Source organism: Cotesia glomerata, linkage group LG3, assembly GCF_020080835.1.
Source record: "Cotesia glomerata isolate CgM1 linkage group LG3, MPM_Cglom_v2.3, whole genome shotgun sequence".
In the NCBI taxonomy this organism is placed as follows: Eukaryota; Metazoa; Arthropoda; class Insecta; order Hymenoptera; family Braconidae; genus Cotesia; species Cotesia glomerata.
In genome coordinates this window covers 7,624,197-7,641,765 of record NC_058160.1, presented here as the reverse complement: position 1 = coordinate 7,641,765, position 17,569 = coordinate 7,624,197, and the positions used below count along the sequence as shown (strand labels likewise).

General features: G+C 28.8%; 2 protein-coding genes and 1 long non-coding RNA gene across 3 annotated transcripts; 1 reads left to right on the top strand and 2 right to left on the bottom strand.

Annotated features, from left to right (window-relative positions):
* Nucleotides 1-845: 845 nt before the first annotated feature.
* LOC123261043 (interferon alpha-inducible protein 27, mitochondrial-like) lies at nucleotides 846-1,568 on the top strand. Its single transcript, XM_044722516.1, has 2 exons — nucleotides 846-1,125; nucleotides 1,192-1,568. The coding sequence occupies exons 1-2, from the start codon at nucleotides 1,009-1,011 to the stop codon at nucleotides 1,312-1,314; spliced, it is 240 nt and encodes a 79-aa protein (XP_044578451.1). The 5' UTR covers nucleotides 846-1,008; the 3' UTR covers nucleotides 1,315-1,568.
* On the bottom strand, nucleotides 1,308-5,376 carry LOC123261048. The gene is made up of 3 exons (XR_006508598.1): nucleotides 5,358-5,376; nucleotides 5,019-5,220; nucleotides 1,308-1,657 (listed from the first exon to the last, which is right to left on the bottom strand). It is a non-coding gene; the product is annotated as an uncharacterized LOC123261048 (long non-coding RNA).
* A 3,592-nt stretch (nucleotides 5,377-8,968) lies between these two features.
* LOC123261030 lies at nucleotides 8,969-12,100 on the bottom strand. Its single transcript, XM_044722504.1, has 5 exons — nucleotides 11,805-12,100; nucleotides 11,458-11,650; nucleotides 10,960-11,141; nucleotides 9,304-9,470; nucleotides 8,969-9,242 (listed from the first exon to the last, which is right to left on the bottom strand). Exons 2-5 carry the CDS (start codon nucleotides 11,633-11,635, stop codon nucleotides 9,041-9,043), a joined length of 729 nt encoding a protein of 242 aa, XP_044578439.1. The 5' UTR covers nucleotides 11,636-11,650; nucleotides 11,805-12,100; the 3' UTR covers nucleotides 8,969-9,040.
* Between the last annotated feature and the right edge of the window lie 5,469 nt (nucleotides 12,101-17,569).

Sequence of the window (17,569 nt, the reverse complement as noted above, 5' to 3'; positions counted from 1 at the left end):
AAGTATTGTAAATTGGAAAAATAATGTCAGTAAAAGCGCGAAAAAAAATATAAAAGATTAAAAATAACAAAAAAATGTGATGTAAAGTGTTGACTGTTTCTACATTTCCTTTCTCCCTACTGCCAATTACATTTTTAATATTATAGTCATATTTTTAAATGTATTTTTTTTCTACAGCTTAATAAATTGAAAACAACAAATTCTTTTTTTTTATAAGTAAGTATAAGAACATAACCCACAGAAATACAGAGGAAAAATTAAAATTCAAAGTTGGCGCGTTCTATTCTGTGCAACGTTGCCACACTGCGCTGAATCACGTGGTTTAATTATTTTTAAGTATGTCGGACTGATATTTTTGTGAATTTCTGATCTTTTGAATTAAAATAGCTTTAAAAGTCTTCGGCAGAAAATATTAATTTTAATTTTAACGTATTCTATGAAAGTTGATTGATTTAAAAATAATTTTTTTGTTTTTTAATCTTCCTATGGATTAGCCACATAAATCGATAAATGTGCATCTCGTCAACAGTCTCTATAACCTACATGTTAAATTTCTATTTTTTAATAATTTATTAAACAATAACCCTTCGACTAATCTTTTCCAAAAAATTAATTTAGACGTATAAGATAGCTATTTATAACATATAAAAAAATTAGCTTCTGATCTTCAAAAGTGCATTAGTGTCCGTACAACCTTAAATGGGAATTCCTGATCTTTATTCTGAGTTAGGATACAGATCGGGGATTCCCATTTAAATAGAAACAAACTCATACATTGTTACTTCGCTATTTACTATATAGTCCGACTCAAAGAGTATAAGATATCTTATACTCTTTGGTCTGACTATAGTCGTGTTTCGGCACTTGTAATAACAATACTTGTAAGCGTATATCGTGTATAAATTTCCGTGCTTACATCCATTTTCATATTAAAGCATATTTATTGCACATAAATTAAAATTTGACATATACAACATATTACGTATATAAATATAAAGTAGATTAATAATGGGTGCTGTACTTGGCTGTATCGCAGGAGCTAGTGCATTGCCACTTTTGGGATTCGGAATGTCAGGAATAATCAAAGGATCATTGGCCGCTAGTTGGCAAGGCCCAGCAGTAGTGGTAAGCTTTTAAAATTTTAATTTAGTAACTGCTAATAATTTTAATTGATCAATTAATTTTTTACAGTCTGGATCGTTGTTTGCGACATTACAGTCATTAGGTGCTACTGGGTTAGGAAATTTATTGTTTGGAGCAGTTGGATTAGTTGCTGTCGCTGTACACAGAATGTGGGTCTTTTTTTGGTTTTAAAAAGGTCATTTATTTTTTTGCTTTCAAAATCATATTTACATAAGTAACAAATGTCCTTAAACAACTTGAACAATAATTTTATAAAAACAATTTTTGGTTTGTCATCATATGATGTGTCTTACGATAATACCGTATGCTTATTTTTCTTGTAACAAATTTTTTCTTACTAACTATGTTATTGTACTTATTTTTTAAAGCTATGGTAAAAAAAAATAAAATACAAATTAAAAAAACCATAGAAGCCATTTTGTATAAGACAGACTTTGCCTCTATCCTCTATACACTGTATTGTTACACTTGCTGGATTGATCTGCACATTTCGGTATTTATTTGGATAGTGCCTCTGCAACAAATATTTAAAATAAAATTATTAATTTCAATAAGTAATCATTTCAGCACCACACTGTTTGAACTTGATTGACTTCTGCTGTTTTTTAATAAAACTAAAAAAATTGTAAAAAGTAAATAACTTATTATTTTAGTTTGGGTAAACACTTATTATTTTATTTTAGTTTGTTTTAGTTTGTTAGTTTGTGCTTTATACTCGACTCGTCAAGGTCAAGCAATTTTGTGATCTTTAAATGCCTCTATCACAACCATATTACACTTATACAATGATATAAGTAGATGTACACCGAAAAAACACTTAAATTAAACCATCTTTTACTTTCTAAAATCATATCATGTTGCTATTTTGAAAAAAAAAAACGTTTTGAAAAAAATTTTACGTGGACGTCCGGATGTCACTCCATTTTGGATGTACCAACGATTACTCCCGAACAAATTAATATTTCAAGACCGGACCTTTTTTATTAGTTTAAGAATTCGATAAACTGGGTCCGTATTTCATATCAGTGGCCTAGTTTACGTATTTTTTTTTTAATTGAATTTTTATTAAAATTCACTACGATACAATCGTACAAAGCCAAACGAAATTTTCTTATTTGTCACGTGAAAACTATGGCGCCACTTGATCAAGCTAGATTTTTTTAGACTGCGTGCGCATATGACAAGAAAAAAGGGCGCTGATATTTAAAAAAAACAAATAAAAAATACTCTGTAAGAAATTACTTAATTATAATTTTTTTTTTTTTTTTTTTAATCAATTACACAATTAATTTTTTTCTTAAAAAATGAATGAGCATTATGAGGCGTGCACTTTCGGATTTTCCAAACTTTATTATATATTATATATGTAAATTCATACTATGAATCTGAAAGCTAAAAAAATAGTTATTTGTTGAAATATTAATTTATTTGAAGACTGACAGATAAAATAAATTTTCGTTCAATTTCATATGAATTTATGTGGAAAAAAGTTAATAAAGTAAATCTTATCATGTGAAGAAAAATTACCGCTTTACAGTAAAAACAATCGACCCGTAAAAAATGAATCAAAATTATAGCTTCTAATCTAATAAAATGTTTGTACTGAGCTCAAGCTTATTATAAATAAATTTTGATTCATTTTGCATAAAATGATGAGTTTTTTTTTATATTTACTTTGTAAAAATCTGTTTAAATATAAGCATTCATAGGGCCAGTTTTTCAATTCGAGATAAAATTTTATCCGAGATAAAAGTACTGCCAATATAATGATAAAAATAAATAATTCAGCACAATGATATTGCATACGAGTAGTTCTCCCTGAATTCAGTCACTTATTTTTAATTAAAATAAATAAACATTAGCCGCATGTCACAGAAATATTAATCTCCAATTGTGACAACTTGCTGATTGTAAATAAATAACATAAAAATTAGGAAAATGGATGACCCTGAAGGCCATCCCTGCAACTTCCCACTAATTCCATATCTAAGCGCTTGAAATTGCGCTTGTAACGTTATCGAGCTCCAAATTACAATTTATGTGTTATTTTGAGCTCTCCGAGCTCAAAGCGGTCGCTGTTCTGTGCTTTTGAGCTCTTCGAGCTCATATCTTGCGTTTGACATATCTACACTGAGAAAAAAGTATTTTGATAATCACAATACTTGGTATTTTGACAATAACCGAGGAAACGGTTAACCGGTTCTCCGTTAACCGTTATTACCTCTTAACGTATTTAGTGTGCGTGGTTAAGAAATATTTCTCTTTTTATGAAATTCCTAAAATCTATCTACTCGGTCTTTTTAAAAAAAATGAAGTACACAATGACGCACACCAAGTACGTTCCAAAATTGTTTCTTTTAATTTTTAAATTTACAACAAAATTTTTTTTAATTTCCGAAAATCATATACAACCATATCGGTTACTTGGATTTTTTAATTTTTTATTTTATATCTTTTTGTAAAGAAATAAAAATTTTTTTTCTTAATAGTTTTATGAACGTGGACTTGGCGTGATTTTTTTACAATGAAACTGTTTTTGTTCGGATTTCAGTATTTTTTGTAATTATAATAAAAATTGACAATTTTAATTTAATACATTTCCGGTGGCAAACTATCCCCTTTAAGCTATAGTTCATGGAAAAGTTATTCTTGCGCCGCCTGGCGTGTGTAATTGCAAGCTGTCAAATATCTTTTTTTCACTGTAGTTTCCCATCTATCATAAGATTAGCATGTATCCTTATATTATTTAGTCTCTGGCCGTCCTTTTTTTACATAAGAAAAAAGTTAAAATCTAAAAATCTGGATCGCTATAGTTTGTGCTGATTATTTTTAATAATTTTAAATAGAAATTATAAAGATAATTGATAATAATCAAGTAATACGCGTAATAAAAAGCATGAACTACTATTATAAAATATCATAAAAAAAAAAATCAAAGTAAATTTGAAAAAAAATTTGTAACCTCAAAAAACCGTTCTGCTTACGGTATATACACACTCGGTAGTCTGGCTTGAGAACGGAACTTGGCGCCAGACTCTATCCAGTCTGTTGATCATTTATCGAGGACTTGTACATTTATAATATATTTTGTCTCTTGATGATTCTTTTCTGAATTTTATTATTGCTAATGTAACGTTCTAGCGAATTTCGAAATTTATTTGACGGTTCTTAGAAATTATTTTTATTAAATAAAACCTCGATCATTCCGTTGCAAGAATTATTTAACGGAGTGACGAGGAGATAAAGAAATTCTGCGAACGCCATCGCGACTCGAATTCAAAACTCATGACGCTGCATGAGATTCGGGCCTCGATGGTGTTCACTAGGGTAACCTGAGATGCGGCGTTGCGACATTTAATTATTAAAATCTATTGTACTGGATGCAAATCCAGAGCAGTCTGCCCTGAGCAATCAGGCGACAATCATCTTGGGGCTCCGGACGTATGTCCGGTGCCATCTGGCCCAAATTATATAATTAATTAAACAATTTACTTTAATTTTATATAATCGTGTGTATTATTTTAAATATAATACCCTTAATAATTATTCTAAAAATTTATAGAGTATCTAAGAGCAGGGTGCGCCTGGAATCTATAGATCTCCTATAGACACCTGCCTGGTAAATTATAAAAATATGAGCTGGAAAATCCAGAACGTAACCCTAAATTGATTAATTAATAATTTACTTGCAACAATAGTTTCACAAATATCATTTTTTTTTCATTTGGAGAAAAAATGATCGAAAAACGCAATTCATCAATTATTGAAAGTTAATTCGAAATCTATGTTATAATCCATATCTATCTGACGTAAAACAAAATTTATTTTTATTTAAATGTTACTATAAAAATAATTTATTGCATCAATGTACTTACTCAAACTTCGACACATCGCTTCACTTGTGATGAAAACAGTGCACAAATGACCTAGAGCTTCTTTGTATCTATTCGGAGATATTTCTTGAATTATGAATTTAACTTTTGTTCCATTTAGTTTGACAGCTTCAACAGTAGACCAAATTTTTGGATTTCTCGGGGAACGAGACCAAATCATGTTTTACACCAATAACTAAAATAACTAAAATGTAGTTGAAAAAGCAATAGAAACACTACTTGTCAGCTTATTATTATGGGAATTTTGTAAAATGATACTGACGTTATTGTTTTAGTTAATAAATGAATGGTTATTTTTATAGATTAATGTTTGGTTGTTACCACTGTAGAGTCGGTTTAGGTATTGATAGTATGTACATAAAATTCTTAATACTACTTATTGTTACTTATAACGTGTCACTCCTACTCTATTTCAGTAATTACGACTCATAAGATAAAGCATCAGCATGTCCGAAACGATCGAAATAGTATATAACACTACACGGGCCGAAAGTTGAAATTCCGGCCTTGCGCGACATGATGTCCGATGTGGAGCCGACTGCACGTAAAAAAGCAAAAGGGAAAAATTACATTATAAATAGTCACTATGTCCGATCGCCGCCAAGCCGGTCAAAATCGGTTGATTCATTCGTGAGATATCGTTGACGAAAAAAATAAAAAAAAGTGATCTTTTCGAATTACTCCGAAATTTTATGTCTGATTAAATGCATGTTCTGAGTTCTTTTATAGAATATAGAAACCTGCGTCAATCACCGCCGGGCCGGTCAGAATCGGTTTATTCGTTCGTGAGATATCGTTATCGAAAAATTTGATTGATTCGTTCGGAAGATATCGCAATTAAAAATTTTCAAACAAGTATGATCTCAATAGCCACTAGAATTTCCAGCTCGAAAAGGTATAAAAGTTGTGTTTTGGAGCTCAAGACTTCGGAATAGATTTCTCGAGCATTTTGTGCATGATAAATACAGAGTGCAATTAGGTAAATATAAGATAGTAATTACCTCGCTAATAACAGATGAGTCCCCAATCTTAGACGACGATAATTTGTATCCACATCTAATCCAGCAGCACTCAGATAATAATCGACCCCCCATTTTTTACAGAAGTCTACTTCTGCAAAGAGGTTGTGCAAAAAGGTAAGTAGCTTTTCGTTTTTGGACATGGTACTCTGGATAGAATATTTTTATTTTTAATTGGAAATCGTTATAATGCATTACAATATCGAAAAAAAAAAATGTTTGACAGAATAAGCATTTTTAAGTAAAAAAGAACAATATGATTACTTAATATTTGTAGAAGATGTGATGCTTATACATACACTCACTAGCAAATTTGTTACCAGGTACAGTCGCATATTTTCATATGCACTTACTATCATACATCCATGCATCCCCTCTCAAACGATTCAATTACAATATTTTGCAATTAATTCGATATTATTTTACACTTTATTTGGTCATACATTATCAAATTTTATTTTGTTCTGTGTAAGTATCATGACAAAGCAAAAAAAGACTCACTGTTATAGGTGTGATTGTTTTATCTTCATCTTTATTACCCATCACCAATACATTCATTCTGGCAAATTTAGATATTTGATTGTTTTGATCGACTTCATATGCACCGATTGAAATTCCTTGATTGAGAGCTGTTGTCCAAAAAGTTCGTACTTCAGCTACTGATTCTGCATCATCAATAAAATCTGAAAAAAAAAAAAAAAAAACAATTTATTAATTTTTACAAATAGTTGGTCGAATATCTGATCATAAATACACGATCTGTCTATTCATAATATTTTCTTTCTTGATGATTTTACTGTTACTTTTTATCGAATTTATAAATTATTCTATTTTTATGTACATAATCTTCCTTATATCCAAAGAAAATTTTATAAAAAAAAACCCTTTTTAACAATCATTAAAATTGAACTCGAAATTTGTGTTTTCATTTATGCTTTTTTCATTAAAAAGCCGAATTTATTTTTAAGTAATTATTTTCTTAAAAAGAATTTTTTTCTTCATTGTACTTACTGATACTTCGACATACTGGTTCACTCGTAATGAAAACAGTGCACAAATGATCTAGAGCTTCTTCATATCTACTCGGAGGTATTTCTTGAATTATGAATTTCACTTTTTTTCAATCCGGCTTGACAGCTTCAACAGTAGACCAAACTCTTGGATCACCCGGTGGACGAGACCAAACCATTTTTTACACAAGTAACTTAAATTCAGTGAAAATAATGGTAACACTAGTTAAGTTATGATACGAATTATATCACATATTACTGACTGTTATTCAAACAACCAAGAAATATTTATTTTTTTTTTTTTTTTATTAATATTCGATAATGCAGCAGAGCTTGTTTCGGTATCAACAGTACAGATGATTTTTAACACTACTTACTGTTACTGATAACCTACAACTCCCACTCCATTTCTACATATTTGAAATTTTGATAAGAAGATCTTATGGTCTTAATGGTCGACTACTCTTGGTAGTTTTGTTATCTAAAAAGCTTTCGGTTTAAAGAAAGTATTATGAAAGTTTATGTTTCATACACAAAAGTAGGTAAAGAAATTTTCGCTTATATTTTTTTATTTTTTTAGTTAATGAAATTGCTGTTGGAAAATTTGTAATTCTACTTAAAGAAAATTATTCTTTCTAACAATGGTGATAATATTCTTAAAATAAAAAATTAGGAAAACGGTTGACCCTGAAGGCCATACCTGCAACTTTCCGCCAATTTTATACCTAAACGCTTGAAATTGCACTTATGACATTTTTGAGCTCTTCGAGCTCATAAATACAATTTGTGTGTTATTTTGATCTCTCCGAGCTCAAAAAATAGCTTTTGCACGCTTTTGAGCTCTTCGAGCTCAAAAAGTTGATAGGAGTTTGATAAAACACTATTTTTTGAATTTTCAAATCGCAATAACTTTTGAATGACTGAACCGATTTTCACGCGGTTGGTGGCATTCGACGCAGTTTTTTCAGCATCATGAAGAATCTTTAAGTTTAAATTGATACAACGTAAAATTTCGGAGTAATTCCGAAAAAACACTTTTTTTGGTTTTCTTTCGTCAACGATAGCTCACGAAAGAATCAACCGATTTTGACCGGACTGGCGGCGATCGACGTGGTTTTTTGATGTTGAGAGCTGATTAGTTTTTGGAATTGAACCATCGAGCCGTTTAAAAGTTATTCTAAAAAAACTACATTTGAAAAGATTTTTTTTTTTAGTTTTTTTGGGATTTCTCGAAAGCTACTGGTCCGAATCGTTCCAAAGGATATTCAAAATCTAAGTTTAGTGAAGCCCTTTCGAATGGCACCAACCACGATCAAATCGGTCAAGCTGTTCAAAAGTTATGAGAGGTTTACATACATCCACACACACACGCACACACACACACACACACACACACACACACACACACACACACACACACACACACACATACACACACACACACACACATACAGACACCATCGCGGGAATAGTCAGGGAAGCTTCCTAGGACCTAGAAACGTCGAGATTCGATGAAAACTCGATTTTCGTAAAACGGGGTGAAAACAATAACTTCCCGATCTTTGAAAATCTTCAATTTTCTTAGCGGGAAGTTAAAAAAAAATAATTCGCTAAAGATTATCAATAGTTTTTTTTACAACTTTAAGGTAAAAGCCCCAATAGATGATCATGTACCAGTATATGATCACTCCATGTATTTGTATACCTATATTTATGAATATAGATATACAAATACATGGAGTGATCATGTACTGGTACGTGATCATCTATTGGGGCTTTTACCTTATAAGTATTTTTTTTCTAATCATACAACGATTAAGCATTGTAATATCTTAGTTTCTTATTTATACCTACATAAATATTTCTTAAAATGTAATTACAAATTGAATTAAACGTCAAATTGTTCTCTTATTCTGTTGTATTTATTTAGAACAACACATACATAACATTAAGTTTTCATTACTTATATCAGATTTTACTTGAATTTTTTCTCCATTACTTTACAATACGTATCTCCAAGTCCTGGAAAAATAACGTTGCCTTTGTCATCAACAATGTCGTTCCAACGTTTTTCCCAGAAAACTTCAAATCCAGCTTTTTTGGCAGTTTTTTGGGAGGTTGGCGAAGTAAAAAATGTTGATGACACTGGAATGTTGTATGCTTCAGCTATCTTATCTCTAAAACATTCAAACATGAAAAATGCAGAATAGAATTAGTAAAATTTGAGATAGTAATTACCTCGCTAATAACAGATGTGTCCCCAATCCTAGGCGACGATAATTTGTATCTACATCTAATCCAGCAGCACCCAGATAATAATCGACACCCCATTTTTTACAAAAGTCCACTTCTGCAGAAAGGTTTTGCATGAAAGTAAGTAGCTTTTCACTTTTGGACATGGTACTCTAGATAAAATATTTTGGTTTTTATATAGAAAAAAAAATCATAAAATATGTGTAGGTTTGTGTTAACTTTTAGTGTTTCAAATAGTAATTCGGACTCCGACCTGGCATTTCAATTTTATGGACATTTGCATAGCTATTTTTACTATTTGCGATGGTATTTTTGGCTACATAAATGTGAAATTATAGCATTCGAATAATAAATATCACAAATTAATAATTAAATTTACGATTTTATTGTTTCAAATAGTGTTCATTATTAATTGATTATTATTTATAATAGTTTATTTTTTCCGTCAACTAAAAAATTTTCATTTTTCATAAAAATACACTGAAAAAAATGAAGTTTTTTTTGAAAGAGTAAGTATTTTTAAGTCACAATGTTACATTTATTGATAAAGTTAAATAAGATAATCACTTAATATCAGAATTGCTTTCATGGTCATAATAAAAATTACTTGAGGAAATAAAATACTAGTGTACTCGAATGAGTTCTTCAATTGTTAGATGTATTCCAGTCATTAAATTAAGTTGAATTAAGTTACAGCTTTGTAGTCACGGAAGATACATTATTATGTATGTATATGTTGCTTTTAATATTTCGATAAATGCTGAAGTTTTTTTAAAAGTTATTCATTGTCTTTAAACTATTTTCAGTACTTCATGAAGTCTCAATAATAAAAGAATGAAAAGTACAAAATTCACAACGGTTAAATTGTTTTTTAAACTAAAGAATTCACCAAGTACCTGTGATTTTATTGATTTATTCGATACATTCAAATGCAAATTAAAAAAACGGTTATTCTAGAAGTTTTCATTCTACGAAAACTACATTACTCTTCATTGATTGATACAAACATTAATAATTGATACTGTAAGCAATCATAATGTATGGTTAAAAAAAATAATTCGTATCAAATCATAGATTGCTATGAAGTAATAATATACTATTACTCTAACTAATGTTATTGTTAATACACGGAAGAAAAATATTATATTTTTATTGTTATTACTAATTTAGTGACAAATAACTAAAATTTAATATTTCAATGTACAAGACAATTATTTTACAAATCATAATAATTAAACGTATCTTGTATGCTTAGAATGTTATTGTAAAAACTTCCGTATGAACGTAAAATAATTTATTGTCAAATTAAAAATATGATAAGAAAATATCACGACAGTTTGACTGATGACAAAGTAACTACAGACGTGTAAAAGATATAAAAAATTTTTTTCTCAAAAAACGATAGAAGAGAAGTTTTTGTACTGTCGGACAAATGTTTAATTTTCTGTTACCATTAGTTTTTTCCACTTACAATTTAAAAATTCAGTTTATTCAATATCAAAAAAAAGAAACAAACTAACAAAATTTTATTTTTTTCTCATATTCTCTAATAAATTATGAAAGGGATTAATTACAAATTCTTTTCAAAAAATGATTTTTTTCTTCAGAGTAAATATTATGACAAAGTAAAAAAAGACTCACCGTTATAGGTGTGATTGTTTTATCTTCATCTTTATCACCCATCATCAGTACATTCATTCCGGCAAATTTAGATATTTGATTGTTTTGATCGAGTTCATATGCACCGATCGAAATTCCTTGATTGAGAGCTGTTGTCCAAAAAGCTCGTACTTCAGCTACTGATTCAGCATCATCAATCAAATCTGAAAAAAAAACAATTATCAATTTTTACAAATAGTTTATTGAATACCTAATCATAATTGCAAGATCTGTATATTCATAATGCTTTTTTTATTGAAAATTTTACTCTTAATCGAATTTAACTTTTGTTGAATTTGTAAATTATTCTAGTTCCATTTATATGATTTTCTTTCTATAAAAAGAAAATTTTATAAAAAAAAACTTTTTTCGATGATCATTAAAATCGAACTTGAAATTTATGCCTTTTTTGTTATGAGGCCGAATTGATTTTTAAGGAATTGTTTTTTGAAAAAGAATTTATTTCACTATCGTACTCACTGATACTTCGACATATAGCCTCACTTGTGATGAAAACAGTGCACAAATGATCTAGAGCTTCTTCATATCTACTCGGAGGTATTTCTTGAATTATGAATTTTATTTTTTTTCCATCCGGCTTGACAGCTTCAACAGTAGACCAAACTCTTAGATCACCCGGTGGACGAGACCAAACCATATTTTACACCAGAAACTTAAATTGAGTCAAAATAATTAAAATACTCGTTATTTGATACTATCTCAAACAACAAAAAAAGACTTATTATTTCAGATAAATTTTTAATTCTGTAATCACGACAGTTACTATCTAAGTATTGATAGCAAATACAATTTCAAATAATACTTACTTAGAAAATAGCACAAGTTATCTTGAATATTTTTATTATGAATTTTATCAACGTCAGTGCGTTTACTTTGACGTCTGGTATACCGACTGTTCGCTAGATATGACTGACGTTCATGTTCTTGTTCAACAAACTATTTAATTAACTAACTCAAACCGTGTGGTCACGATTACAATCAACTAAGTGAAGATATTATTTATAAGTTGTAACTCCCACAATTAAGTTTTGAAAATGTTAAAACTTTGTTTAATTAAAAAGAACTCTTGGCAACTTAAGTTTGCAAATCTGCAAAAGCTGGCAAGCATTCAAGTCAAGATAAATGTTTCAATGCATATTTCATACATATATACTATATATGTGTGAATGTGCTAAAAAAATGATAAGTTATGACTTCGCTTACGCTTAAATTTATTTCATTTTAATTTACTCATAAATAATGTTCGAATTCTAATATAAATTTATAAACAATATGTAAATATAATATAATTTCAATGAGACACAAAAAATTTTCAAAAAAAAAATGTTAATTTTGATTCATGAAAAATTATTTTTTTTCTTTAATAATTATCGAAGGCTCTATTTAGCAATATATATATAATATCTATATAATATCTATTGAAATTAATTTATGTATTCTATGCGCATCGCATAAAGTTTATTATTGTAATTATTTAACGAGTTCAAGTTCACAAGTCGAGTTAAAAATATTACGTTTTAATAGATTACTAGACACGTTGCGCGCGCAAGCGCGCGTGTGAATGTTTGGTATGGAATTATCTATATTGTCATGCTTATCATATATTTGACCAATCACGTTACGGATGGTTCCACCACAAAATCTCCCCAACAAAATACGCTTCAAAATTTCGTTGTTCCCTTTTATCATGGTTTCTGTGTATATTTGTACGAAATAGACCATCATAACTGTCAGAGATAATAATATTATAATTTAAAATTAGATTTTAGAGAGGAGATTTTGTTGGGAAGATTTTCTTCGGAGAGATTTTATCGTGTCACCGTTACGAATAGTTTGCTTACATGATATATTTTCATATTTTTCATCTAAATTATAAGAGTGGAAATTGTTATTTTTATTCATTACCATTGTATTATAGTTGTTTGAAGAAGTCAATAGAAAGTGAATAAAACCTTGTGATATTGAGAGAGAAAATTTTCGTACAATTTCATATCTTGATTAGACATCCCCTGCGGAAAAAGTATATATTCTGGAATATATTCTGAATATCTTATTTTATTTAATTTCCAAAAGTACCGAGTTATAAATTTCGGTCTGATTTTGAGAATGCGAGCTTTCATCAGATCTCCACGGCCGTGTGTATGTGTGTATGTGTATGCGTGTGTGAATAAAATTTTGTCGCACGATATCTTTAGAATGAATCAACTTCGAGTTGTGTAAATCTTGATGTCAATCGATCAAGCCGTTTCAAAGATATTAAAAAAAAATGTTTTTTTAAGTTTTTTCTAAATAACTTTCAAAATATTTGACTAATCAACTCCAGCTTTCATAGACACTCTTTTCAACTTAAAAAACTTCGTCGAATGACGACAAGTAAGTTAAAATCGAACCAGGCGTTCAAAAGTTATATCCATTTAAAAATTTCTAAATAACCCAAGCGTCACAAAAAAAATGTTGACTTTTTGGTAGGTTTCACTCAATAAGAAGTTAAAAAATTAATAATTGTCAAATTTGAATAATTCAACAAAACATTAACAAAAAAAACTTTGTGCCGCTTGGGAATCGTTTTTTTTTTTATATAACTTTTGAATTTTTGAGCTCGAAGAGCTCAGTGATCAACCAATAGGAAGATTTTCTAGCGTTTTAACCTCGAAAAAAGCGGGAAGTTCTAGAGATGGTCTGCCGGTCAACCGTTTTTTAGATTTTTTTGAGGCATTTTAACTTACAAAAAGTATATATTTCAATCCAATTAATTTTTTTTTATCCAATTAATTTTTTTGTGTATTAAAGCTCATGCATGTGTTTTAAAATTACTTTAAACATGTTAGAATTAATATTTAGATTTATTTTAGAGAAAATTTTTACAGGACAACATCACTGAATTTAGTATACCTGAATATGTATACATGTTTGTATAGTATACAGTTCACTGTAAAGTCCTGTATTCAGTATACCTGGTAATGTTTCCACTACCCCTTGACCCTTAATGAAGTAGTAGGAGTATACTGAGTACTGAGAGTACTAGATGTAACTAATAATTTTTCTGTTATAGTTAGTCGAGCTGAACTCTTTCACCATCAAGTGTCAATTGTCCAGATTTAGAGTCATTTTATTGCAAATAATTTAACATTGTATTTCTGTCAATTTAACCTCGTTTAATATTGTTTGTTTAGTTAAATTCAGTGTGTAGCTAATTTAATATTAATTAATATACTTATTTTTCTTTTGTATCAATAAACAATAATTAAACAATCCCTGAATAAAAAAAAGTATTAAGACAAAGGAAAAAGTATTGAAAAGTATTGGATTGACTAGAAAACCAATACTTTTTAATACTTTTTTCTTTGTCTCAATACTTTTTAACTTCCCGCTAAGAAAATCGAAGATTTTCAAAAATCGGGAAGTTATTGTTTTCACCCCGTTTTGCAAAAATCGAGTTTTCATCAGATCTCGATGTTTAAAGGTCATAAGAAGCTTCCCTGACTATCCCCGCGAGGTTGTCACGGTGTCTGTATGTGTGTGTGTGTGTGTGTGTGTGTGTGTGTGTGTGTGTGTGTGTGTGTGTGTGTGTGTGTGTGTGTGTGTGTGTGTGTGTGTGTGTGTGTGTGTGTGTGTGTGTGTGTGTGTGAAAGTATGTGAACCGCTTATAACTTTTGAACGGCTTGACCGATTTCATCGCGGTTGATGCCATTCGAAAGGGCTTGACCAAACTTAGATTTTGAAAACTATTTGGAATGATTCAGATCAATAGATTTTGAGAAATCTTAAAAAAACTGAAAAAAAATTTTTTTTTAAATGTGGTTTTTTTGGAATAACTTTTAAACGGCTTAAAGGTTCAATTTCAAAAACTAATCAGCTCTTAACCTCAAAAAACCACGTCGATCGCCACCAGTCCGGTCAAAATCGGTTGATTCATTCGAGAGATATCGTGAACGATAGAAAACCGAAAAAAGTGTTTTTTCGGAATAACTCCAAAATTCCTAGCGCGATCAATTCAAAATTTAAGATTCTTTGTGAGGCTTGAAAAACTGCGTCGAATGTTTCTAACCGCGTAAAAATCGGTTTATTCATTCAAAAGTTATTGCGGTTTAAAAATTCAAAAAATAGTGTCTTATCAAATCTCTATCAGACTTTTGAGCTCGAAGAGCTTTAAAGCATAGGAAAGCAATCTCTTTGAGCTCGGAGAGCTCAAAATAACCCATAAATTGTATTTTTGAGCTCGAAGAGCTCAAAAACGTCATTGGTGCAATTTTAAGCGCCTACGTATGGAATTAGCGGGAAGTTGCAGGGATGGCCTTCAGGGTCAACCGTTTTCCTAATTTTTTTTTATCAGGGATACCTGAGTAGTTATTTCTAACAAAACATTCAATTAGCATTGGAGGAAAAACTAAAAGAAAAAGAATAAAAATTCCTCAAATTTTATAATGTTAGTGAATTATGCATTGAATATAGTTGTCGTTAACCAGACACTGATTAAAATTTGAATGACTTGATGTCATGTTTGTTTCAATTAACTATACTGTAATTTATACGTATTACTTATGTGTCTGTTTATAAGGTATATTACAGAAATAGTATATTATTTTCTTGTATTCTTTTTAACGACTCATTCAATACTTGGTTTGATATATTTTAAAATAAAATGAGACGATGCATACTGAAGTAGTTAATACTTTAATTTGACCTCGAATATTATTTCAGTCACAATATTATTATATCTTATATCTTATACATTATCGATGTATGTAAACGTATAGACCCAAAAAAATTTTTTTTTCTGATATTAATTGTTCAAATCGAAAAAAATAAAGCTACTGGTTAAAATTTTAATTTTTGAGTTTAGTGTTATGTACTCAGAATTTTTTCAAAAGATTTAGAGTTCAAATCTTGGTCTGGACTGTCTTTGTTATTTATTTATTTTTTTTTTATGATTTTTTTATTGAGCAATATATCTATCATTATTGTCTGGAATTTGTTTATTATTTTAAAAAAGTTATTCAAGGTCGTTTAATTAATTTTACAAATTTTGCTACTATCTGTAGGCAATGTATATAAAAAGATCGTATAATTATTTACCTCTAAAAGTATGGAGACTAGACATTCCATACCTATAATTAAAGATACGGATCAAAAATTGCTATCCAATTATTAGTTTCAACTAAAAGTTGACTACAAATTTAGATTTTTCAAATTCAAATATTGCTGTTAGATTGACGCTAATCTGCTAACGTAATTTAGTATCACTGTGAGGTGCAGATTTGTGGCAAATTAACTGAGAAAGTTGAAAAGCCAGAATCTATCTGCTGTCAGTCTGCAACTAAATCATCATCAGCGATATAAAGAGCAGTAGTATCCACATTACCGACGGCTCATTGTTTAGGAAATATCACAAATTAAATTTGATTAAAATCCTAGCCAATTTTTTTTTCATTTATTATCTCAATCATATAACACTTGAAAAAATAATTTAATTAATTTTTTAAAATCTTAAAGCTTTAAATATTCTAGAAAATTTTATGAAAAGCACTAATGTGCTAAAAGAGAATTACTTTTGTTCCAATAATGAAAAATTTTATTTTGATATCATTGAGTATAAAACAAATACTGTTATATAAACTTGAAAATTAATTAATTTTCAAACTTTTTAAAATTTTATAAATCTATAAAATATACTCAGGTAATTTAAGGTGATAAATAAACTTTTAAGTTTATTCCAAGAAGTAATATTTATTATTCAGCTAATAGATAGTAAATAAACATATTTGTTTCTTAAACTAACAAATTATATTACAAATTAAAGCCTTACATTTATTTATATTTTTATATATTTCATTATAAGTTTCGTATGTAATTATATCATGAAATGGTGATACGATGAAAGACATGTTTCATCAGTTGTTTTGACTTAATTATAACATTATAAGTATCTGTAAGTACTTAAGAACGAGTAAATTTTTATAGATATATTTAAACTATTTTTATATTTATTAATAGATAACTAATTAATAACAATATAAAAAGCGAATTTTCGGTATGAATTATCGGTGATTACATCTCAAACTTTATACAAGCCGAAATTCTTCATGGTAATGATCACAATTAAAAAAAAAATTTTTTTTATTACAATCTGAGTCTAATTTTACGATCCAAAATAACAAATATTTAAAACAAATAAAAATGTTCTTTTTAAGGAAAATTGTTTTTAACAATTGCGATGCATATTTTGATTACTAACATAAAATATTTTTCTGGTATAAAACAGTTACTTTGTACTATAAAACTATATAATGTAAAAAAATTACAGCTATTATATTTTGTTTTCCTTTAAAAAGAATCGTGTTTATGATTTATCATTTTATAATTTCTCATTTTTTATTAAAAGTGATACATTTTTCCTCAAATTTCAATAAAAAATAAAAATAAAAAAAACAACTGATCATTAATTAATTTATGTGCCCACTTTTAAGATATAAAATTTGAATTTACATTTAAAAAATCTAAAAAAAAAGTTTTATTCTTAAAAATTTTCTTTACTTCAAAAAAAATTCCAATAGCATTAAGATATTTGCAC